This window comes from Aristolochia californica, unplaced genomic scaffold (genome assembly GCF_029961685.1).
Source record: "Aristolochia californica isolate CCGP_79_NKW_82.1479 unplaced genomic scaffold, dmAriCali1.0.hap1 SCAF_16, whole genome shotgun sequence".
NCBI lineage: Eukaryota > Viridiplantae > Streptophyta > Magnoliopsida > Piperales > Aristolochiaceae > Aristolochia > Aristolochia californica.
Genome location: NW_027181837.1, coordinates 3,369,583 through 3,395,032, shown reverse-complemented (window position 1 = coordinate 3,395,032; position 25,450 = coordinate 3,369,583). Strand labels below are relative to the sequence as shown.

The 25,450-nt window shown below is 39.3% G+C and overlaps 2 protein-coding genes across 5 annotated transcripts; one reads left to right on the top strand and one right to left on the bottom strand.

Moving 5' to 3' along the window:
- Positions 1-663: 663 nt before the first annotated feature.
- On the top strand, positions 664-10,148 carry LOC137952765 (eukaryotic translation initiation factor 4G-like). 3 transcript variants are annotated; one of them, XM_068799826.1, is made up of 10 exons: positions 664-892; positions 1,069-1,270; positions 1,461-1,597; positions 1,764-1,907; positions 2,188-2,264; positions 2,513-2,569; positions 4,351-5,598; positions 5,761-8,996; positions 9,095-9,292; positions 9,370-10,148. In XM_068799826.1, exons 2-10 carry the CDS (start codon positions 1,095-1,097, stop codon positions 9,698-9,700), a joined length of 5,604 nt encoding a protein of 1,867 aa, XP_068655927.1. In that variant the 5' UTR covers positions 664-892; positions 1,069-1,094; the 3' UTR covers positions 9,701-10,148. The 3 variants fall into 3 exon arrangements, with proteins under 3 accessions (XP_068655927.1, XP_068655928.1, XP_068655929.1); XM_068799827.1 differs by having other exon boundaries at positions 1,066-1,270; XM_068799828.1 differs by lacking the exon at positions 2,513-2,569.
- A 713-nt stretch (positions 10,149-10,861) lies between these two features.
- LOC137953331 (putative DEAD-box ATP-dependent RNA helicase 29) lies at positions 10,862-25,414 on the bottom strand. 2 transcript variants are annotated; one of them, XM_068800685.1, is made up of 12 exons: positions 25,254-25,414; positions 24,193-24,588; positions 22,367-23,528; positions 22,199-22,256; positions 21,532-21,636; positions 21,256-21,301; positions 19,145-19,221; positions 18,967-19,019; positions 18,023-18,104; positions 17,836-17,892; positions 11,317-11,449; positions 10,862-11,240 (listed from the first exon to the last, which is right to left on the bottom strand). In XM_068800685.1, exons 1-12 carry the CDS (start codon positions 25,264-25,266, stop codon positions 11,014-11,016), a joined length of 2,409 nt encoding a protein of 802 aa, XP_068656786.1. In that variant the 5' UTR covers positions 25,267-25,414; the 3' UTR covers positions 10,862-11,013. The 2 variants fall into 2 exon arrangements, with proteins under 2 accessions (XP_068656786.1, XP_068656787.1); XM_068800686.1 differs by lacking the exons at positions 17,836-17,892; positions 18,023-18,104.
- Positions 25,415-25,450: the final 36 nt, after the last annotated feature.

Below are 25,450 nucleotides of genomic sequence, written 5' to 3'. Positions count from 1 at the left end.
TAAATTTGCAACAAATCGGTCCTACTTTTAATGAACTAGATTTATAGGGTCTCTTCCCTCACTTGGTACTAATTTTCGCCTCCAATGTAAGTGTTCCTAGTTTGTTCTATTGTGCCTTATTGATGTCGGAGAATTATAAATAACTATTAATAAAGTATAAAAAATAAATAATTTAAGTTAAGCATTAATTAAGGAAGAGTTATAAAATGACTATTAATAAAGTTTAAAAAATGTAATTTTTTTTACTTGAAATAAATAAATAAAGGGTGACAAAATTGACATCCTGAACAATTCCAATAGAACCACTAATTTGTGGTTAGGCAGGGTGACAAAATTGACTTCCTTATCAATTCCAATAGAGGCTTCCTTTGGGCTGTTTGTTTGGGATCCAAAAACCGGTCGGAGTGGTGAACCCGATAAGTTATTTTGATTAATCGGGACAAAGATCCGGATCCGATGCGGGTCTAAACTGTATAAGAGAGCACGTGACAAAATTGTTTACGACTAAAATAATAAATTAAATGTTTCTGGTAATTTATGATTTACAATTAGACTGAAAAATCGGATTAAGCAAGATCGGAGGGTGCGACAGTCCAGCTTCTTACTTCCCCTTAAAAACCTACTTTTGTGCGGTTCGTTTGTTAAAACTTAAAAAGCAACAAACTCTCTCTCTCTCTCTCTCTCTCCATTTCTCTGGTTTTCTTATCGTGGTTTTTTGCTCTGCTTGTGAGAGTTCTCGATTCGAGTGGTTTTTTGTCTTTCTTTATATGCATCAATTTTTATTTCTCTCGTTACGATTGCCGCCAATCTTTCACATATCACTACAATTTGAGGGAAAACCCTAGGTTCTTTCTGTTGGTTCTGTGAAGCAGCCATATTCGAAAACTACGCGGTAAGATGAGTAAACACTTAATTTTGGGTGTTTATTGTATTATTGTCTGTTCGGTTGTGAAGTTGAGTTTGGATGACGGAATACGGTGCAATTTCTGGAATTTGTGATTTATGCTTTGGACGTGGGATTGATTGATCTGGGTTTTCTTGTGGTTATTGGTCTTCGGTGGTTAGCAGAAGAAGGAGGAACGAGGGTCAGATTTATGTCCGTCAATCAATCTCGGGCGGATAAGAGTGAGGCGCAGCTGAGGAAACCCGGCCGATCCGGTAATTTCTCCTACCAAAGGAGCTTCTCCGGCGCCGGCGGGAAGGGTGGCGGCTCCGCGACCGCCCCTCAACTCCCTGCCTCTTCATCTGCGTCTCTGTCTTCCAACCTCAGGTGCTTTACTTTTATTTCGTTTTCGTTTGGTTCTTTTAATTTTTTCCGGGGTAGTTGAGAATGGGGATCGCCTCTCTGTTTCTTTTGTAGAATATGACGAATGTCCGGGTTTTACTTGGAGATTTGTTTTTTAATTTTTTTTTGGTATTGTGCGATGGTTAACATGCAATTTGTCATGTTGACCTTTCAGTCTTAAGAAGTCTAGTATTAATGGACAAGGAGGGAATTCTAAGCCAGGTCCACTGAGAGGAAATCTCGAACTGAACACTGCCGTTTCTGTTGCCGGTCCTGTGCTGAATGGCGGACATGCCCAACCCTCTGTGCATGGTATGAAATTTCATTCAACTAATGACAGAAACATGAACCTTTTCTTTGCCGCTCCTTTCACGAAGAGTATGCTGAGTGCATAATTTTATTTAAAAGAAACAACAGCGATTATATTTGTTAATCTTGGCTTACAATTTTACTGGATACCTTAATTGGATTTGTACAGGGCAATCGGATGCACCAGTTTTGCTTGCTAACAAGCCAATTGATAGTTCAGCTAACAAAATTTCCCGGGTACCTCCTAAAGCACCAGTGTCTAAATTTGCTTCTGGAGTATCTGATTCTTCTTCTCCTGCTACACCATCCAAAGGTAATTTCAACTTTTTCATTTCTTGTATTGGTTTCACTTTATTTTTTTGTTGTTGTTGCTTAAGAAATATCCATTAGCACTTTTTTTTTTTGAATGATGGTTTATGCTAATATCATTGTTCTCCTTTCCTCGTGTCTTTTATTACGGTCAACTCATTTTCTGTTTCTGTCATTTGTTCTTCTCCTATTTTAAGTGTTTCTATTATGTAAAATTACACTGTTGTTTCCTTCAGACGCTTCAACTAATGACCATCTTATCCTAATAGTTTTTACAATAACAGTTTACACAGGAGATGTTTCAAGAGCATTTCCTCTTCAATTTGGAAGCTTAAGTCCTGGCTTCATGAATGGAATGCAGGTAATTTTTTTGCAATGACCTTGTACTTCTCATATTTCACCCATTTTGGCTAATAATATTAATGAAAATGCCTCTTATTAATGCTTAGCTAACCTGTGTAAAGTATATCATCTAAACGAACTTTTTCTTGTTAAAGTTGTTTGTGGGTTCTTTCCTCATTGCCCATTGATTTTGGATGGCTCATTATTTTTTGTTATTTTATACTTAGTCCAAGTTGAGGATTTTCCCGTGATTTTATGTTACTGTAGATACCTGCCCGGACCAGCTCAGCTCCACCTAATTTGGATGAGCAAAAGCACAACCAGGTTTTTTGGCCTTATTGTTCTCTTCTCTTCTCTCTCTCTCTTCCTCTTTTTCTCTCTCGGTCTTGTGATGATGGTGATAATGATGATTTATGAGATTTTTTTCATGAGTAACTACTCAACTCTCTACATTTGCACATTACAGCTTGTCACATACAGGAGTACTATTCATTCTATTTTACAAGGCAGGAGGTCACAGTCCATGCCTGCAATTGTTGTAATGAGTAGCAAAGCCATGATTATATAACTAAGAATCACTTTATGAATCTCTAATGCCATGTGAAATACACGGAACATATGAGATGAAAATAAGTGTGGTATTTGAGTGTTTTAGACAACAGTATTTAGATTTGTGTGTAGCAAGTTATTAGTTGCACCCTGTTTTAGTGAAAAATTTAGCTTCCAACAAGAAGATGTTAGACCTATTGACCATTGCCAAATATGATTTTGAAAATCTCATCAAATTTATTACTTGAAAATTATGGATTAGATATCTAGGAATGATCTTAAGATAATATTTTGGAGTGATGCCAATGTACAAGACAAGGACCATTCAAGATCTTTTCAATATATAGCTTCGATGTTAGACCAATTGACAATTGTCAAATTTGATTTTGGCAATCTCATAAAATTTATTACAAGAAAATTATGGATTAGATATCTAGGAATGAGCTTATGATAATATTTTGGAGTGAGGCCAATGTACAAGACAAAGACCATTCAAGATCATTTCAACGTAATTTCTTTTGACATAATTATGCATCTGCCTGGAGGGTTTTAGCTATCTCAGCTGATTTACTGGGAACAATTAGAGGACCGAGAGTGGTATTAATGAAGATTGTGAAGAAAGTCTAAGAATGGCACTTTTACAATAAACTTGCTATATAATAGATTAAAACGGAGGAAAGGGATTCATACAGGAACTGTGAATCATTGGAGTTGTGCTTTGATGATGATGATGGTGGCGTGAAGCCAATTGAGACTACACTTGGCTTGTTTCAGCTTAATAAATGTTGCTTATGGTGTTTCTTGTGTTATTTTGGGGGCTGAAAAATTAATGAAAAAACAATTTCATAATGTAGTTAGTTCTTTGATTGGCATCTATGTGCTTCAAATTGATGGTGAATATCTTTTCTTTTTTGAAGCAGTGCGAGCATAGATTTTAACAAAATGAAATTTGCACAATCTTGTGTTGCATATTTTGAATATCTTAAATAGTCAGTTATTACATTTTTTACAATTGTGTGTATGCACGGGTTGATGATTAAATTCATGGAAATAATCAATTATCATTTCTTTACATCTGAATATTCATATGGATAAGTTTGTTTGCCTACTATTTATTACCAATGCTTCATGGATAAAAAGAGTCGAAAGATCTTGCTTTTTAGTTGGGAAGAGACCTCCTAAATTGTCTTTTCAATTGGGGATGAATCTTGACCCAATGTTAACAAAATGCTTGCTTTTTTCACACTCCCTTCTTTTTTTTTTAGATTGTAAAGAATTCTTATAAATCTTGATGGGGAATTTGGAGTGTCTACTTTCTTTTTTATTTGCCTGCAATTTATGACCAATTCAGTGTTTGAAAAAAGAAACAAATACTCTGTACATGAATGCTCTTTTCACCTAGCTTCTGCTGCTTCCAAATGTCAAAGAATTCTTATAAACCTTGGTGGAGAATTTTTTTTTTATTTTTTTTTTATGTTGATTTATATGCTGCCTAATAATAGGATTCATCATCTTCATCATGCTATCCATTATAATGCCTTTGTTCTGTTCTGCAGGCTCCTCAAGATTCCTTTACAGCTGTGCCTGTCGTTCCTAAGCAGCAACAGTCAAGAAAGGATATGACTGTTGCCAGTAAGTCCAATGCTGTTGGGCTTTATCCTCCAAGCCAGGTCAAGAGAGATGAACATGTACAACTTCCTGAAGCTACTACAAATCAAAAGTCTTCCATTCGTCCTAGGTCCATGGGCATGCCATATCAGCAGCCACAAGGCCCTTCACAATTTGGTGGTTCCAGTGCGCAGATCCAATCGCAAAGTGCGATGGCCAGTTCACTTCAAATGCAGATGCCACTATCAGTGGGAAATGCTGCTCAGGTACAAGCACCTGTGTTTGTTCCAGGTCTCCAGTCTCACCCTTTGCGACCACAAGGAATGATGCACCAGAGCCAAGCACTAGGATTTGCACCACAGCTGAATAACTTGGGTATGGGTATGGGTATGGCTCCACAGTTCCCTCCTCAGCAGGCTGGAAAATTCTCGGGTCCCCGCAAAACTACTGTGAAGATAACACACCCAGACACTCATGAAGAACTGAGGCTTGATAAAAGGACTGATTCATATTCAGATACTGGGACAAGGTCTCACCCAAATATACCACCTCAATCTCAGCCCATTCCATCTTTTTCTCCTGCTCGTCCAATCAATTACTATGCATCCATGCAGCCAAATTCTTACAACCCAGCCTCTATCTTCTTTCAAACTCCCTCTTCTCTTCCTCTCACAGGCACTCAAGTGACTCCCAGTTCCTCAGCTACGAGATATAATTTTACTGTTGGACAGGGGGGGCAGTCTGTACCATTTATGAATCCATCCACTGTGAATCCTTTACCAGTTAATAAATCTGGACATGGGATCACTGAGCATGTGCACATGGACTCTGCTCAAATTCCAGTTTCGCTTCCACCAGTTTCGGTCCCATTGACAGTGAAGCCTGCTGTTGGTTCATTCCTGGAGCAGGTTAGTGGAACCCCAATGGTGACGATAAGTGCACCTTCAAGCAAGGCTGAGTTACCTAAAATTCAAAATAAACTGGTGGAACCCAATCTTTCGGTGCAGTCCAGGAAATGTGATTTAGACTCAGAAGGTTTGAGTCAGCAGTCCAAATATGTTAGTGAGGGGTCTGCGTATGTTGTAAGGTCCCCTGAGAGCAGGAGGAAAGAAACTTTCAAAAGGTCCGACTCCTTTAAGGATCAGCAGAAAAAGTCAAGCAAAAGGGAGCCCCGGCACTTGCAGCATGAGCATCAGGTATTACGTGATGTGAAAATTGGGTAATCACTGCAGACATTGGGCTTCTGGTGATCTGGTGATTTAATTACTTGATTTTATTGTATTATATTTCATTTTTCTTATTAGATCAGTTCTTTTGTGCTTTTAGTAATTTTTGGTAATTTATCTGTCATGCTGCAGGCAGATCTCTCTGAGAACGGAGATGGCTTGAGTTCATCTTTGCATAAGGTTTCAAGGGACAGTAACAGGAGTAATACCATGATTGTTGTAAACCAGACGGGAGCCTGCAGAAGTCCTGAAAGCTTGGAAACTCCAAAGGAAGCAGGATCAACCTCCGCTGAACACTTAGAGCATTCTCCTGATTCAGAGGATACTGTTTCTTCTTTAGTTGAACCAACTAAAACAGGAGACGGTAAAGCAACTCCTATTGTTGCAGAAAAATCTGGAGTTGCAATTGATGTCATGGAAGTAGCACAAGATTCTTTTCAAAACAGTTGTATATCTAAAGAAAAGATCAATCGAAGTCCAGTTGTTGAGGGAGGTTCCTGTGAACTATCAAACCCTTCTGGTCCTGCTGGTGAGGTGGCAGCATCTGAATGTGTGGGTAGTGCCCCTAAGAAAGACAATTATAGTAGTTCAATTGTTGAAAAGTATTCTGTAGTTGGAGTTAAGGTTTCAGAAATTCCACCTGTTGACAATTTTGATGAGGAAATAGATGTTTCTGAAGAGTTAAGTAACACAGAAATGGAGCAGAAGAGTAATAACGGAGTGCTATCAATTGAATGTAGATCTGAAGTTGATGGGATATCTACTGGTATAGTTTCACATACCAACAGCTCTGGAACTGCTCTGTCCAGTAATTCGTCCACCAATCTTCACGAAGAGAAACCTGATTCAATGACAATCTCTGATGCCTCTAAGATCCAAAGTGAAAAAGGAACAGTTTATCAAGAAACCGCAGTAGTGGAATCTCCTGTTCTAGCTTCAGTTTCATCTGAAATGAAAAGCTGCATTAGTAGTGCAAATTCTACTTCTTTTCCAGGATCTAAGGACTGGGTGCCTTTGGAACAGAATAAGGCAAAGACTACTGCTGGGAAAAAGAAAAAGAAAAAGGAACTTTTAATGAAAGCTGATGCTGCTGGGACTACTTTTGATCTTTATAATGCATTTAAGGGTCCGGAGGAGAAGCAGCCTGAGGCTGCTGCTGCTAGTGTTCAAAGTGCAGACAAATCTGCAACCATTGAGTCGAAGCAGGTACTTCTCAATGATGAAGATGAGAGGGATCTTGTAACTGGTGGGGAAGATGGACAGAATAAGAGTGAGCTGGATGATTGGGAAGATGCAGAAATCTCTACTCCAGAACTTAGGACATTGGAAAATGGGCAACTTATTCAGGGTACCCAGAAGAATCTTGATGAATATGGAAGTGGGGCAATGGGTGAAAAGTACTCACGAGATTTTCTCCTGACCTTATCGAAACAATGGACTGAACTTCCAGCAGATTTTAAGATACCATTTGATATAGCTGATGCCTTGATGAGTGGACCAGTTGGACATGCTCATCTTGTGGACCGTGATTCATATCCAAATAGTGGTAGGATCATTGATCGTTCGGGTGGAGGGTCTAGAGTTGACCGCCATGGTAGTATGGATGACGAGAAATGGAGCAAATCACCTGGTAGGGATCCACGCAATGATGTTCATGGGGGGGGAGTTGCAAACTTCCGACCTGGACAAGGCAATAGTGGGGTTTTGAGGCACCCACGTGGGCAACCTTCTGGTCATCATGTTAGTACTATTAGCTCAGGTCCAGCATTGTACCCCCAGGGAGGAATGTTGCGAAATAGCCCTGATGCAAACAGGTGGCAGCGGGCTAGTGTTGTGCAAAAAGGCTTGATACCTTCTCCTCAATCTCCTTTGCAAATGATGCACAAGGCAGAACGGAAGTATGAAGTTGGTAAAGTTTCTGATGAGGAACAGTCCAAGCAAAGACAACTGAAGTCTATTTTGAATAGACTTACACCACAAAACTTTGACAAACTTTTTGAGCAGGTCAAAGCAGTCAACATTGATAATGCTGCAACCCTAACAGGCGTCATCTCACAGATTTTTGATAAAGCTTTGATGGAGCCCACTTTCTGTGAAATGTATGCTAATTTCTGTTGCCATCTTGCTGGCGAGTTGCCTGACTTCAACGAGGACAATGAAAAGATCACTTTCAAAAGAGTGCTTTTAAACAAATGCCAGGAGGAATTTGAGAGAGGGGAAAGAGAGCAGGCCGAGGCTGACAGAGTTGAGGAGGGAGATAATAAGCAGTCTGAGGGGCAAAGAGAGGAGAAGAGAATCAAGGCAAGGCGCAGGATGTTGGGGAACATCCGGTTAATTGGGGAATTGTATAAGAAAAAAATGCTAACAGAGAGAATCATGCATGAATGCATTAAGAAGTTGCTGGGTCAGTATCAAAACCCTGATGAAGAAGATGTAGAGGCTCTCTGCAAGTTGATGAGTACAATTGGGGAGATAATAGATCATCCAAAAGCCAAGGTATACTTGGATACATATTTTGACAGAATGTCCAAGTTATCAACAAATCAGGCGCTGTCTTCTAGGGTGAGATTCATGCTGAAAGATGCCATTGATCTGAGGAAGAATGGATGGCAGCAGAGGAGGAAAGTTGATGGACCTAAGAAAATTGAGGAAGTTCATAGAGATGCTGCTCAAGAACGACAACTACAATCAAGTAGACTCTCTCGTGGAGGGAGCACGGGTTCATCAGCCAGAAGGGGCCAACAACCAATGGATTATGGCCCTCGGGGGCCATCGCTGCTGTCTTCTCCAGGTCACCAGCAGATGGGTGGGCATACTTTCCAAAGTCAGCTACGTGGATATGGTGCACAAGATGTTCGGACAGAGGACAGAGGCCCATATGAAAATAGGATGCTGTCTGTTCCATTGCCTCAGCGGCCCATGGATGATGATTCTATAACACTTGGGCCTCAAGGTGGGCTTGGCAGAGGGATGTCAATTTGTGGACAGCAGTCTATATTGTCAAGTGTTCTTCAAGCTGAGCTCTCTGCTGGTGTTGCTGATCAAAGAAGAACAGGAGCAGGTCCTGTTGGTCATGGTGCTGCATCAGACAGGCCCTATAATTCACGAGAAGAATCTATGCCTAGATATGCACCAAACAGAACTATTGGCTCACATGCTTTTGATCAATCAGGTCCCCAGGAGCAAAATCAATATTTTGTGAACAGGGATCGGAAGAATTCAGATCGTATGTTTGATAGATCCAGGCCAACCTCACCTGCCATGAATCAGGTACCAGGGAATTCTATGATCCAACGTCCAGTTGATTCCGAATTTTCTGAAGATAAGTTGCTGGATATGTCCATTGCTGCTATAAGGGAATATTATAGGTACAAACTATTTTCCTGTTTTAGATGCTATTCACTTGATACATTGCAAATAACTATCTCTATGGAGTTCTGTGCTAAAAAAATTGTGTTTGGTTCAGTGCTAGGAATGAGGAGGAGGTTTGTTTATGCATCAAGGAATTGAAATCCCCAGGATTCTATTCCGACATGGTCATGCACTGGGTAGTGGATTCTTTTGACAGGAAAAATGACGTTGATAGAGATCTGTTAGCAAAACTTCTTGTTTATCTCAGCAAGTCTCAAGATGGCTTGTTAAGTCAGTCACAGCTAATCAGAGGGTAAGCATTCACGCACAAGGGCAATCGACATTTTGTGTTGTCTTTTGGTATTTATTCTAAAACTCTTTCTTTGCCAGGTTTGAGTCTGTTCTCTCTACATTGGAGGATGCTATTACTGATTCCCCAAAGGCTAGCGAATACCTGGGACTCATTTTTTCGAAAATTATTTTAGAAAATGTGGTTCCTTTTAGAGAGGTTGGAAGATTAATACATGAAGGAGGTGAAGAACCCGGAAGCCTTGTGCAGAGTGGGCTTGCAGCCGATGTTCTTGTTAGCGTTCTGGAGGCAATAAGACGAGAGAAAGGGGATTTGATTTTAAATGAGATTCGAATGAAGTCCAATCTACGGTTGGAGGATTTCCGGCCACCAGACCCAGGCAAAGCAAGGAGGCTAGATGCATTCATTTAGAAGGCAATGACGCTCTGTTTAGCGGGCACGGCTGCATATTTTGGCCAGGGCGTTTTTTTGTTTCTTTCCGCTAAAATATGTTCTTGTGCTGGGCTATTATATAGCGATTTTTACGTTACGCACCATTTTTTTTATTTTTTTTAATAGATCAATTGAGTTATCACAGTAGTATCTAGTGGACGTGATCTCTCGAGTAAAGTAGAAAAAAGGTCTGGCAGTTTGTGCTTTTCCTTGAATCAGACTGACGATGAGAGACAACAAATCTAGCTCGACTTAAGAATTCACCGATCCATGAAGATGATATAATTGGAAACTTGTTATTCGTAAATCATTTTTCTCCTCTTTTTAGTGTTTCTGGTGGAAATTTTTATGTCGAGACAAGCCTATGTTTCTTGTCTTTCCTTGAATGTTTGGGTGTATTTAAATCAGGAATTGATGGCTTATCGCTTGGAGCACTTATTAAACTTGTTTTTTTTTTTTTTTTGGATTATTCTCAATTGCGAAAAAGTTAAAAACATTTTCACGTCAAGCGAGCAGACAAATGCATATTTCTGGTGACGTCACCTTTTTCAGGCATACTGGTTATGTATCTAACACTTTAAATGTATCTCTTTGTGTCCTCTCCTCCCATCTTTCTCAGGCTTTGGAAAATCTTGAATTAAATATTTGATGTTACCCTTAGGTCAATAAGAGAGTTCAACCAATAATAGTAACTTGGAAACCAGCTGCTTCCTTTTGTATCCACGGAGTCGACCTATTCTGAATGCATTTCATCCATGTTGTCAAAACCTGTTATTGAAGAACCAAAATATGGAGAGACCTCGACTCCCAACCAAAGCTTTAAATGTCTTCAATTAGAAGAAGTAAATACTACATAGATAAAATTGCACAAAAAATACAACCGATAATGTTGCGGAGAGCATATTAAAACACAAACATCATAAACATCAGAAATGGACGAAAGGCAAAAAGCTACTTGTTGAAGACCTAAGAATTAACTAATGATATAGTTCATCTGACTCTTGAGAAGGCTTCACATTTCATCATCTTTCTAATGTGTCTTTGCAGACACATCGTTTGCTATGTATTAATGGCAATGGCAATAACACCATTTGAAAGAAACTGTTCATAAAATTATTGTTGATGAAAATGAAACGAAGCTTAACAAATGCCAAAAAGATGGCCTCAAACTGATAAGACGCCATACTAAACGCCGGAGAACAAAATTCTGTTGAACTGGTTAACACAGGTTACATACAACCCCGCTTTTCAATGCTTAAGGGGAGTTGCAAAAGTTATTAAACCCATGTTCTTTACTTCCTCTTACCCTTTCTCCCGTTTTTGCCAGGCCTCCCACTTTTCCCATGCTTGTTATTTTTAGTAGCTTTGTTCTTCAAGTACGAGACATGAGCAGCTTTTTGTAGCCTCTTCTTTCCCACCTGCTCAGGATTCTTAAGCTCTGAAGGCACATTCGCATTATGTACCATACGGTACTTCTTCCCGCCTCTGAAGTTTCTGTTCTTTCCTGACCTCCAATCCACTATTGAGAAACAGACAGGGAATTCAAGAAACAAGATGGGACCACGTGAATAAGAGAGAGAGAGAGAGAGAGATACCAGCTGATTCTTTCTCCCCATCAGCTTGACCATCAGCTCCACGATGAGAGATATTGATATGTGACCGCTCTTTCCACTTTCTGTAGATTCCTGTCTTCTCAGTTTGCACTTTTTTCCCACCTTCTGTCTTGATCTATCAACATTGACAAAGGGAAAAGAAAGAGCTAATTAATGTGACGCAAGAACATGAGAGAAAAAACTATAGATATCAAATCAAGTTATGTTAATAAAGCACGACGGAGAAACAAATTCAATGAGAACAGCCTAAAATTCCCAACACCAAATAACCAGTTCACATTTTCTGCAGCAACAACCCAAGGGATGAGCAACAGTAAATACTAAATGCAGGTCCACAAACAGGAAATGACAAAAGTAAGAAAATTATATTAAATCTATTATGTAAGAGAGGCTTCACAAAATATGCACCACGTGTATCCAAAAGAGGAACCTCACAGAACAGAAATCAATTACTCCACATCCATCAAAGACAGAGCATAAAAACATGCAATAGCAGATATTCTAAAGAGAAACAATTTGTTGACTAATGCTCTATGGTGATTTTAATGAATTATCCTACAAAACTAATCCCTTTCAAATGTTTAAATTGAACGTGAGGATTATGGATTGAAATGATTTTGAGCATTTGTTTAATCACGTACGCTTTTGTTAGTGGAAATGCTAGACCAGGAAGTAATATATGAGTATTTCCCACCATATACTTTCCAAATTGAATCTTATATAAGACACCATATTATTTGAGTAGCCTCAAATTTGGAGACCAAACTAAATAGCTGATTTAGGCCTGGCAAAAACCAATTGAACCCATTGACAAAAATCAGTTGTAATCATATGGCCTTCTTTCGCCAGTTGATCTGCCACTGAATTTGCCAATTGTAAAATATGTGCCCATGAGCACAGTTTGTCAATAGTACAATCTATACCTTGAACAAATATCCTGTCAAACCTCCAAGGTGGCATAGTTTTTTCCCTTCCCCTGAAATTGCAACAGCTGAAACACCCTCAACAATTTTTATTTTTTTAAATGACACTGATTTTTATTATGACGAAAGCTCAAAAGAGCAATTTAAAAGGGAGAGAAGCCTATCAAAACAATGAGAGATTGTTGGGAAGTTCCGAATTTTACCAATTTAACAGCCAAAGAGTTGGCTGATCTAGGAATGAGATTCCAATTACAATGAATAGAAGATACAATGTCAGCAATACTATCAGTGATTGGCCAGTGGCGCCAGGGGGGGGGGGGGGGGGGGGGGGAGCTGTCTTTGGAATACCAACTAATAATAATCTTCGAGTCGCCTTCAATGATTAACTTGCCATGGAGACGATCCCTGAATATTTGGAAGCTGAATAGCAGAGCACTAACTTCAGCAGTATCAGAATTGGCAATGCCCTCCGGACCAGCATAAGAAATAATAGGGTCTCCATTGTGACCTCTGAACACACCGCCAGCTTCTGCCGGCCCAGGACAACCAATATCACTACCATTAAAATTGAGCTTAATGTAGTTGCAAGGGGGAGGATCCCAGATGGCCATACTCTTTTGCAAGGGCTAGACATATGGGCAATCAAACTCCAATTTTCCCGAAGGGAAACACCCGATAGAGCAACAAATTCCTTCCTTCATGAAGTCAGCTCGAGATGAAGCCAACGGGATGAGAAGCCGTGTTGTCCGGGGTGCAAACTTTGGAGTTGAATATCTGGTTGTTCCGCTCGAGCCAAATGCACCATGGAACATGCACAAGACATGCCGAAAGAATTAACTTGCCTAGCCGAGGAAGGTGAATCCCTCGAACCATCTCAAAGGTGCCGAAGAGGTCCAGATGTAACCCCACTTGGAGCCCAATCTTCTGAAAAATCTTCATCCAGACTTAGCCACAAAAATCCACAACGTAAGAGGACATGTTGGACTGCCTCATCGCACTCACCACAAAGGGGATAAGAAAGATCAGGGGTGGTGAAGCCTCTTCTATGAAGGTTGTCCGAAGTAAGAATTTGTTCTCTGATGGCCCACCACACGAAAAATTTGATTTCGCTTGGCGTTGAGAGTTTCCAAGCCAGATTTGCCTTGTGTTCATGAATACTGTAGTCTTGCTTTCTGATATGAGAGTAAGCAGATGTAATAGTGAATCGGCCATTAGTGTTGGGCTCCCAAATCAACTTATCAACTGAATGCTCCCGGATAATAGTACTACTGAGTTTGGTGAGGAGAGCAAAAAGCCAATGATTCCTCATCATTTAGTCCACGCCGGAATGGGAGATTCCACGACTGATCACTCCATGAATCAACTACAGAGCAAGAGAGGTCTCTAGAAAGTCCTCCAAGAGGGATCAGGGGCCACACCATTCATCCGACCAAAAAAGAAGGGTCCTTCCATTGCCTGTGTGAAACAAGGTAGCATCTCTAAATACTGGAAGGAGCTTGAAAATTGATTTCCATATCGAGGATAGGAGACGAGCGACGCCACCCTCTCTCCACCAGGCACCCGAAAATTGAAGGTAGAATTTAACCATAGTCCTCCATAAACTATTATGCTTGTTGTTGAAATTCCAAATTCATTTGAGCAGAAGAGTTTTGCTCATTTCCCTTGTAGACCCCTCGACAATTAAAGAACAGATAAAATGATTGTAATAAATTTTCAAGTGCAAGCATCTTTTTTATTCCATGTCAAATCCAGCTCCAATACTTGTTACTTGTCCGATTTTTGGGTAGGGACTACTGCTCTCAAAAGACACTTCGCACGACTTTTCAAACTTGCCCAGAACAAAGACAGTACAGTTCAAGCTTCCAGAGCATTTCCAACAACAGCCTATCTTGGGATCTCCACTTTAGGGAAGCATTAAGGAACCTGATGTTTCAGAGCAGCCTAAATTACATGAGAGCAAAATCATGGGTGATAAGTGATGACAAGCCAATATGGACATTAGCAACAGCAGGTCCGTTCTCTACCTCATCGCTATCCAATCAGCTTCTTGGCACTCTGGACAGCCAAGTGGTGAACAAAATCTCCCATGTCTGGAACTTAACTGGTACTCAAGTTCTCCATTTCCTATAGACTGCTGTTCATAGGAAAAATCCTCAGTTGCGATGAGCTTCATAGAAGGGGTTGCCCAACAATTGACTCTTTATGCAAGCTGTGTGGTCAAGTTGAAAAATCAGTGGCCCATCTCTTTCTCCATTGCCTGGTTTCTTCTTCTATTTGGAGTACAATCTTTTCTTCTTCTTCTTCTTCTTCTTCTTCTTCTTCTTTTATTTTTTTATTTTTTTATTTTTTGAGTGAAATCTTAAAAGAAGTTAGGCAGTCAGCTTTGTTTCCCAAGCTCATTTCCCAATTTTAATGCTCAATGCCCCTCCTGGAAACTTTCAGCAATGAGAAGGACCCTTTAGAAGTCAATTATATCGGCAACTCCTTGGGTAATTTGGAAAGAAAGAAACCATAGAACCTTCAACGGATCACAAAGATCAATCAAAAGAATTATCAAGAATTCAAACATCAATCATTTGGGCAAAGACCTATAAGAACCAGCCTTCTCTCCTTTCAATTATCAGAAATCATTGGAAAGAAGTATCCACATTCATAATTTAGCACATCATGTTCAACAGCCTCAAGAGCCATATAATGTGAAACTTTGATGGGTGTTCTTTGGAGAACCCGAGGCCAGTGGGCATCAGCAGGGTGGTCAGAAATCATTTTTTTTTATAAAGATGTATTTATATATATTAACAAGAAAAAATTACAAAGGAAAAGGGAGCAGATCCCTCACAACCAGATTGCAAGGACGCTCCCTATTTGGCTAGCACATCTGCAGCCGAATTTGTAGATCTCGGAATGTGAGACCAAATACAAGGGTGGAGTGAGGTAATATCTAAAATCTCCCAAAAGATGTCTCAATGGCGCCACGGTGGAGGGGAAGCACGCTCACACAATCCAATGACCACCTTCGAGTCTCCTTCAATGTGAATGGGACCACTGCAGTTGTCTCTGAAAATGTGAAGACATTGAGTAGGCCATAGAGCTCAGCCGACGTAGAATCAGAAATGCCTAACATGCTGGCATAAGAGAGATCATGAAGGCTCAGTGCTGTTCTCCAGTCTGCAGCCTAATTTGACTCTGCCAAAGCAGAAGTTCATATTGTGCTCCTAATTTGGTGCCCATTGAAGGGACCTTCATAAGTGTTAGAATCAGAAATGCCTAATGGGCCGGCATAAGAGAAATCATGAAGGCTCAGTGCTGTTCTCCAGTCCGCAGCCCTAATTTGACTCTGCCAAAGCAGAAGTTCATACTGTGCTCCAAATTTGGTGCCCATTGAAGGGGCCTTCATAAGTTTTATAAGCAGGATGAAAGAATCTTCTCCTCCAGATTTCTTTATGTATTTGAAGAAATTAGTTTTTGGCAGCACTCTTTGAGCTCTGCCAAGAGCATTGCGGATAAGTAGGCTAAGGAAGGAGTTTCTTTCCATTCCCTTGAGGGCGGGAACTCTTCCCCAATTGTTCTTCAAGGGTGATTCCCATTGTAATTTTTAAATTCTTCAAGCCTTTGAGCAACAAATCCAATCACCATTTAAATTGAAAAAAGGAAAGATTTTGACAAAGCAATAGTCCTCGCTGCACCGACCTTAATTTTGCCTCTACGGAATCTACTACCCCAAGTTGTCCTGAGAACAAATAAAAAAATCTGTCCCTCAGGATTTTTTTTTTTTTGAAAATTGAAAATGAATTGATAGAGACTCGCATTTAAGAACCAGGTTCAAAAACTTCTTGTTCTGTGAAGCTGCCTGGTGGAGGCCACAAGAAGGACAAGCGAAAATAGGATGTGGGAAGCAAAGGAGATAAGATGCAGTGGAGGCAAGGTAAAGATGCTACCAGCAGGTCATCACTCTCAAAGCTAGACAGTTTAAACTGTTTAGTAAAGGGTTATATAAGCTTAAAATCCTATGGTGTAGGTTTATCATTTCTGTGTTCATTTAATGAACCCCAACAAAGGATAAGGTGTACTCACTTATAAATATGCAATGTAGGCAAAAGGTTGCATGTGGTTATCAACAGAGACATTGATCTGAGCTTCTTAGCCCCCCTCCCCCTCAAAACAAAAACAAAAAAAACAAAAAAGGAGATGGGCGATTATGCTCAAAACAGTGAAGAAACACACTATCTATCAGACGAACATCACTTACGCCAAAATTGTTGACAACTCAACATGGTGAACATTATTAGTGACACTAGTGACAAAATAGCAGCACCAATAACTAATGGTGTCACCTGAGTACATTAACTGCTAGACCAGATGGAGGAAAAACGTCATGGAGGCCACCATTAGGAAATGACCAATTCCACTAACTGTTTCAGTTACTTTCATATTTAGAGCCTCATCCAACCTATATTGGGGCCAGACACATGGATCCTCCTCCATTGGTGCTATATAATTTATTAATTTCCATTGTTGGATCCATGCTTTACTCACCACTTTTGGTGGTCTTTAAATGGATACTAAAATTCTTATTTCAGTGATAAATACTTACCCATAACAAGTGATGGTCAAATCACTGAAAGCCTGGAATGGTGATAAGTGTTTCCCAAAAAAAAAAAAAAAACAAATAATAAAAAACAAAACATAGCTCCTCCAGGATGAACCAGTCAGCTCATCAAAAAATTTCATGGTTATAAATGATCACATCACCAAGAAACTAAGCAGAAGTGATGCTACTACTTGCCATAATGTTCACATGATTACCTTCTGCTGGCTCACCCAGACAGGACTGAGATCAGCTTTCGCAGACATGCTTGGTGTAAGAGTTTACAAGAAACTCAGCTACACATGCTTTTTTGAGCTACAAGCCAACTTACAGATAACAATGTCAAGCATAAAAGTTCCAGCTTGATATGTTTATAATTATTTTCTTGAATGACAAAATAGTAGGTGAGATAAAATAAACGAAATAATATTTTGCTCTAAAATACACTAGATATAATCAAGCTCAACCTGAACAGATGATTAGTTATAAAGGGGCTCAATAAAGAAAAAAGCTTCTTTGTTAAATCTGATTCATTTTCTGAATGTTAATTACAAACCCTCATCCTCCTTATCCCCTGGTGAGACTTGAACCCAAGATCTATAAACCCCAAACCAAGCCCCAAGAAAAATCTGAATTTAATTCACCAACCAAAGAAAGATCAAGAAAGTCCAGCTTGCTAGCATTATTTTCTTTTTTCTTTTTTGAAAGTTGAACCCTATTTATTTGTGAAACTTGAGCCCAACATCCCATACTAGAAACCCCCCTATATGGCAATTGCACTTGGTAGTATTACTCTACCCCATTAAAAAAAATTGAGAACAACGTACTTAAAACAATATAGTAAACAAAAAAAAAAAAAAACAAATCAATTATGAGAAATAGCATACACCACACACAAATGAAAAGTAGTTTTTAAATGAACTTAACAAACATACAGCAACAAACTATATCTACCTATAGTAACCAAAAGAAAGACATATCAATTGTTACCTTTCCAGAGGCAGTCACACGTTCACCATTGTTTAACTTTATGTACTTCTTACTTTTCTGTAGGCAAAGTAAATCAGTGATGTCCTAATTTTAGAATCGCACAAACTTTAAAAGCAAAATAAAATAAAATAAAATATCAGATGATTTAAAAACAAAGTCAGACACTTAGCATTGAACTTTAAACAACCTTGTCCCAGTGATACATGGACTTTTGTTTCTGCATGCCTGCACTATCATCTGCAACTAGGTCCAATACAGCAGCATCAAACCTGTTGATATGCATGTATGCGTGTGTGTGTGTGTGAGAGAGAGAGAGAGACCAAGGAAGGCTAAGGCAGAATAAATGGCAAGAAAACAAAAAGTCACCAATATCTAACCAAGACACGGGGGGGGGGGGGGGGGGGGGGGGGGCGCTCATGATACTCCATACTTAAAACTTAAATTAGCACTTAAAAAAAGTAGCATAGTATTGTTTCTACTATTCAGAATTCCAACCATTTGTTAAGTGAAATAGATCCACAATGGATGTGCCAACATTCAGAATTTCAACCATTTCTTCAACTATGAACATCTGAATTTTCTTTTCCTCAAATAAGATGAGAAAGAGATTTATTATGAATAGACTACTCCTCAGGAAAAACTTCAAACATCTGGCTAACAAATTTAAACATTAAAACAAGGTAAACCAATTGTATTCAGGTAGTAACATTGAGTGGACTCTGTCGAGTAGTCATATGAGTGAGACTTTTGACACACAAGTGTGAGCCACTTCAACCTGTGGTAATCCAAATAGCATTCGCAAAGTTCGTTCATTCACCAATACTAAAAGCATGGAGAACGAAAGTCTTACCAGCAAAGTAGCCCACAGGCAAAAACATTCAAAAGGAAGCAAGAAGTTTGGTTGAGGTGATATAATTAGTTAATCTGATATTTATCCCATCTTGTAGTACGTGCTTCCACTAAAGGGAAATCGCTGGTACTTGTAACTACCTTTCTACAAAAATTCATTTAAACTGACACTTTTCTGCACTCTACCATCCACAAAAAAAAGAAAAAAGAAAAAAAAAAAAGAGAATATGTTATCAACATTCCAGACCCAAGGGAATAAGTAAAATACAGAATCAGAGTTACCTGCTTGACCCAAAACCCTTGTCTGCTTTCATTGATAGGCCTGCCTCTAGATGCTGGGAAAGGGTATAACAACCAAAGTAAAAAATCCTCACATTCTGTCTTACATAAGCAGGTAACTAAAAGTGTGTAAAAGAGATCAATGAAAAGGTAAGGAACTGAAATAGAGAAGAAGACTTACTTGATTTGTTGGTATAGAACTTATGAAGTACTCCTCATCTTTAAAGCTTTCTGCCTTTCTTTTTGAACCAGGGATTTCTGCCAGGGGTTAAAAAAAATCACTGAGGGACCCAGATGAAACTAATCTACATCAAGTCACCAAACCAGGCACTCTTCTCATAGAAATTATATGACACCTTCTTTCCATAGTATACCAAATTTAATTGAAAATGAAAAAGGAAAACAGAGACATCGCAAGCAAAAGAATAAGTAATATTTGTGATACCAAAACTACTGAAAGGGAGTGATTCCAACTAGTGAGACAACAGACACCTTCCTGAGAAATCCAAAAAACCAGAACATGCCTAAATCTCTGACTCATCTGAGGTCCAACATAGCCAATTTTTCCTCCTTATTTTGAGAGAATTGACCAAAAAATTAGAAAAACAGAAAATCGATAAGACTAGGAACAAAAGCGGGAATATTCTAACAGAAGTTGAAAGAAGCTAAATAGAAGCAAGTAAAATGAATCACTAAAAAGTGTCTCCCATGTCCTTCTCTACTGCCCTTATGCCTGGAAAGTGTGGACTCAGCTCTTCAACCTGATTGGCCATCTCCCCTATGATCTTCATACACCTGCCGCCTATTGCTCGGATCCCCCATTCCTAGAATGGATAAGACTCTCCTCTTGCTCTGCCTTACGTATATTCCCTATGGCCTTTGGAATGAAAGAAACGACCAACACTTAAATTGCAAATTTTCCTGTGCTAACGATGTTTCCAACTACATCATTGGTCAGATCTCCACTTGGATCCTCTTGCAAAAGGAATTTCAATGCCTTGGTGGACTCCACCTTCTCAGTAGCTGGCAGACCATTGCTCAGATGTCTGGTCCTTCTAGTGGCCCTAAATGCAAGAATGGGAACCCCTGCCTCCTGGTTTGCTGAAACTTAATTTCGATGGCAGAACCTCTGATGATGCCACTCTAATCTCTTACTCTAGTCCTATGGGAGTATCAGACTCCACCTCTACTGAGCATCAGACTCCACCTCTACTGAGCTCATGGCCCTCCTCCAAGTTCACATCATCTTCCAGGATCACTTATCTAACCCCCTCATCGTTGAAGGCAACTCCAACATGGTGATGAGTTGGTGTTCTTCCTCCTTCTTTGAGCCCCCTTGGTGGCATTGGGCCACTTTCTACGACATTAAGGATATCTTTTTCCTTGTTTCTTGTGTTTGGACTCATGTACTGAAATCAGCCAATTTTGTGGCTGACTTGCTTGTTAAAAATGGATCTTCCCTGCAATCTCTAATTGTAACAAGATCACTCCCTCATAGTTTTGTTCTTCTTTGCTCAATAAACTCATAAGTTTTAAAAAACAAAATGAATCACTAAGTCTTTTTCTATTCTCTTTTGCATAGGCACAGAAAACCAAGCTAGAATCAGACTTCTGAAAAATAAACAAATGATTCTCAAACTCTAGCTACATTATACAATAAATTACCCAGTATGTAATACACATTTTCTATGAAAATATTACCTCAGACTATCTCCAGACCATATTTTAGGATTACTAGGACCAAAAAACGATGCTCAATAAATTTCCATTCAAGTGAAAAGTTGAATGCAGACAACCACACCAAATCTCATGAATACTACTTTTCATAGAAACGAACAATGATAAGGATGTGTTCTAAGCATACCACATTGAGTAATCTGTTCTCATAGACGAACCACAAGCTCATTCTTCAAGAAGAAAGAAGCTCAAGAAAGACAAAACACAGTAACAATCAACAGGGAATGGTTCAAATTTTGCAAGCTTTCTGTCAGATAAATTTTGTCACGGACAGAACAACATATAACATTATTTAAACGGTAATAGGTAGTACATTTTAGGTTTGCGCTTATACCAGCATCAAAAGCTTCAACTAGAGCATAAAGAGTCAATTGCATGCAATAACTTGGTATTTCCTTGCTCTCTCAAAGTAAATCTTGTTAAAGACAAGCTCAGCCCAATAAGCTCTGAAGTCTGAATGCATTGTTTTCAATTAGTTGGTAAGAAAAAAGCAGTCAATCAGTCAACATAGCCAGATCAAAGAGAATACAAAGTTAACAAGAGAATGAAATAAACCTTTTCTTTTTTTCTCTGTCTGAGAAATGCCTTCTTTCTCAAATTCCTGCATTGAAAAGGAACTAAGTTTATTTAATAAGATCAAGGGGGAGAAGAGGACTTCTTAATGGGTGGCTCACTTCTTCATATTCTTTAACTTGCATAAAACAAGGTGTTTGGACAGTCAAAACCTAATAATAACTATATTTAGTGACAAACATATATCCTCATTGTTGCAACAACTTGAAAAGAGCACCAGCTCCGAACCATGAATAAATATTTAGAAAATTTAGTTACCTTTGCCCCCTGATCGTGAGATTTTCGTTGATGCACCATGTTGATTACATCTTCATGGACAGCTCTTTTCTTCTTCATGACATCAACCCACTGACTAGATGGACCCTGGGATATAAAAGACTTTTAACAAGAACAGAATATAGAAAGGGGATGCAAAAGGAGTTTATTTCACAAATAACACAACTTAAAAAATATCATCATCAGCTTACTTATTTGATTCATACTTAGGTAACAACAAGCATGTTTTTAAAAAAATCACGATGGGACTTTTTTTTTATTGAAAATGATAATGGGAATATATCGATTGAAGAATAGTACAAAAGACACCTCACAGAAGTGAGAGAAAACTATGGTCACTGCACCAGTGCAACATACGTACCACAAATTTCTAAATTCGAAAAAGTATTGTATTGCATGGATAGACCATTTCCACAAGCCCATAACAGGGAAAAAAGACACAGGGTTGCATTTATTAGTTTTATAGTTAGAACGCCCTAAATTTCTAAAAAGGCAAAAAGGCCTGTTTACCAGTACATTTAACACATTATCAACCACATACTGCAAGGAGAATAGAAACAGTATAGATTATGAAATAATAATCATAATATAAGAATACTTCCATCCAATCAATGAACAATTTTATTTAGCAGCATATTGAAAGACTTACTTGCAAATGTTTTGATTTAGCAGCCTCCCCTTCTGCCTCCAAAATTGTTTGCTTCGGTCTAGCACATATTTTACAAGTATACAGAAAGCTTATCAATAACTGAAGCAGCAGCTAATCTTCTCTTACAACAATCAATTAAGACTGAAAAAGAAAAACACAACGCAATACCTAAAAGCCTTCAAACGCTGAGAGAAAGCCAATGCAGTTAACTCAGTGGACCCTAGCTCATTTACAAAAATAGGGTGCAATCCTTCAGGAGGTAAGTCTTTCACTCTTCTAATAGATTCTCTTGAAGGAGGCGGCCTTGTCTTCGAGTACATGCGAAATGCATTAGCACATGACTTTTGGAGAGAAATTAAGTCTGAACTCCCATCAATAACTTCACGAAGTCTATCCAAAACAAGGTCTAAGATGTTTTGCGGAAATCTACCATAAATCGTCTCCCCGTTCTCCATGGATAGCTCCAGTTTTGATAAAACAGTATTCATATCTTGTAGAACTTCGTTCTCTCTAGGAGCGGGTCGAACAGGCTTGGATAGGAAGAGGTGCAGATCCAACAGGTAAGGCATATCCTCTGTTGTAAGAAATGAATAAGCTGCACCCGTTCGCCCTGCTCGAGCTGCCCGTCCCACTCTATGGACAAAAATTTTGGGTTTAGGAGGGAAATCCCAGTTCACAACATTATCAAGTAAGGGTATGTCAATGCCTCTTGCAGCCACATCTGTTACAATTAGTAACATGGACTTTCTTGCTCTAAATTTAGATATGTGAATTTTTCTAGCATCCTGGTCCATGTCACCATAACAAACAGAAGGCTCAAGACCCTCTTCTCGAAACAAAGTGTTTAGAAACTCAACATGATGCTTGGTTGAAACAAATATTAGGGTTTGTTGATCTGAACTAATACGTTCCCTGATTAAATACAGTAATGCTGCATTCTTTTCCTCTTGACGTAGGGTGAAAAAGGTCAGCTTAAGGTCAGGGCTGATTCGAGTCTCTAAATCAAGGCGTACAAGTTGTGGATCTCGCAGTCCTGCCTTGGCAAACTCAGCAAGAGCACTTGGTAAAGTTGCACTAAAAAGCAGGGTTTGCCTGGTCTCACTCAACTGAGAGAGGATTTTGTGCAACTGTTCAGCAAAACCCATACCAAAAAGACAATCTGCTTCATCAAATACCATATATTCCACTGTGCGAAGTGACATCTCTTCAATTTCAGCCAAGTGGTGCATGAGCCGACCAGGAGTTGCAATTATAATGTCAGGATTTTGAGCTAATTCTTCAAACTGACTCTCCATGCTGTCACCACCGACTAGTAGGCTAGTCCGAAGATCTGCAGATATAATTTAAAAAAAAAATACACAATGAAACATTTCTGAGCATTATTTATAGAAAAGAAGCCCACACGTTCTCCTCAATAGAGTACGAAAGCATCAACAACTAGTTATCTTTTAGCTCTGACAAAAGGCAACCTTATGATTGTTGGAATACAATAATTCAGAAAGGCACAAATTATTTTCACAAGAGCAAAACGAGTATCATATACCAAGTGCTCTCTGCAACTTTCAAGATAGCATGACCTCCATTAGTTCACTCAAGTTGGACATCCATCCAAGTAGCATTGTTAGCAGACATTTTCTAAACATTTCACAGACCCAAATGTTGGACACCTCTTCTATTCAACTTTATTCAACAAATTTCTATATTCCTCATTTTTTTGTCAAATGCAAAAGCTACAATTAGCTCGACAAACATTCGAGGAATTCAGTAAAATGCAGTGTAAGAGTTTAGAAAAAGTTGAATATGGTCTAAGATAGCATGCCACTTGGAGCAAAAAACGCTTGTATATATTAGACATGAGGAAACCATTTTTGAAATGAAAAGTAGAATCAAACCAATTTCTGGAACGTGGATTGAGCCTTGGGCTCAGTTTCAAGTCTCGCTATAGGGGAGGGGGGACAATCGAGATTCGAAAGAAAAAAAACCACAAAACAAACCTGTGAATCGCCCCAGTTCTTTAGTGAATTTGAGTGTCTGAAGTGCCAAATCTCTAGTGGGGGAGAGAATGAGAGCCCTCACACCCCCCTGTGGTATATGCTGCTTCAAACGCTCAAGCATAGGAATCAGAAAGGCGGCAGTCTTCCCAGAACCCGTGCGAGCCATAGCAACAACATCTGCACTTGCAAGTATGAGAGGCATTGTTTTCCGCTGGATTGGTGTAGGCACTATGTAGCCCTTGCGCTTGATGCCTCTGAAGACAATAGGGCTGAGATTCATAGACTCAAAGCCTCCAGATTTTGATTTCTTCTTCTCTTTCTCTTTCCTTTTCAGGTCTCCTTTGGAGCTTACCACCATATTTTTTATTCCAGCCGCCATCAAAGGTTTTCCTCTTACTAATGAAGAAAAATGAGTGAGCAATGAGCATATAAATTTTTTAAGGAAAAAGGAGTAAATCAATAGGTAAATAAAAAGTTCAAGAAACAACAAGAAAACAAAAAAAAAAAAAAATCATTACAACAAATAAGAACATTAAGGATTATGCACATATGTGAAAAGATGTGATCGTGGCCAGCCACCATTGTGGTCGTGGCTCGGCATGAAACAGATAAAACGGGAGGGAGGCGCTGCTGAATCGGTGTACTCAGAGAAAATCATATCAAATTTTTCTGAGCCAAACTCCCTTGGCTAGTTAACTGATCCGAATCTCCGGTGTCTCACTTAGTCTTATATCGACGACACTCGACCAGGTTAAGTCTCGTCCAACCTCTGAAGAACTCAAAATTCAAACCTGCCAGTTCTTCTCTGATCCTGTATTTTTGTAGGGAAATCTCAAACAGAAGCAAGCAAAACTCACTGAAACTTCCTGAATCCATCCCAGATTACGAAGACAAATTTCTCCACGCCTTTTGAGTAATCATTCAACTTTTCCCAAACATCAATTTCCCCAACCTCTCAGGTTTTTCCGTCAGCAAAACAGCTCGAACCTCTCATTCTTCCCCGACCTCCAGTTCCCAACGAAAGATAAAATTACCAAAAAAATAGAAAAATGAGTACGTACCAGGAAAGCCCATAAGATCTCTGCGTGTTGATCAGTAAAAGCTCGACCCGACGTGCGACTGGAGATGGGAGAGGTTTCGTCCCGACTGGAGTAGAGAGGGAAGGTTTCGTCCCGACTGGAGTGGAGAGGAAAGGTTTCGAGCCTTCGGCGTCCTTACGTCCCGACTCCCGACTCCCGACTCGTTTAAGTAAACGAAC

Bases quoted from the DNA above. Each gene is read 5' to 3' on its own strand.
- LOC137952765 (XM_068799826.1), top strand. From the start codon at position 1,095: ATGTCCGTCAATCAATCTCGGGCGGATAAGAGTGAGGCGCAGCTGAGG. The intron at 1,271-1,460 runs GTGCTTTACTTT...TTGACCTTTCAG, and splicing joins TCTCTGTCTTCCAACCTCAG to TCTTAAGAAGTCTAGTATTA. The intron at 1,598-1,763 runs GTATGAAATTTC...GGATTTGTACAG, and splicing joins TGCCCAACCCTCTGTGCATG to GGCAATCGGATGCACCAGTT.
- LOC137953331 (XM_068800685.1), bottom strand. The intron at 22,257-22,366 runs GTATTGCGTTGT...AATATGTGCTAG, and splicing joins CAGCGTTTGAAGGCTTTTAG to ACCGAAGCAAACAATTTTGG. The intron at 17,893-18,022 runs GTTGTTTAAAGT...CTTTGCCTACAG, and splicing joins CCATGTATCACTGGGACAAG to AAAAGTAAGAAGTACATAAA.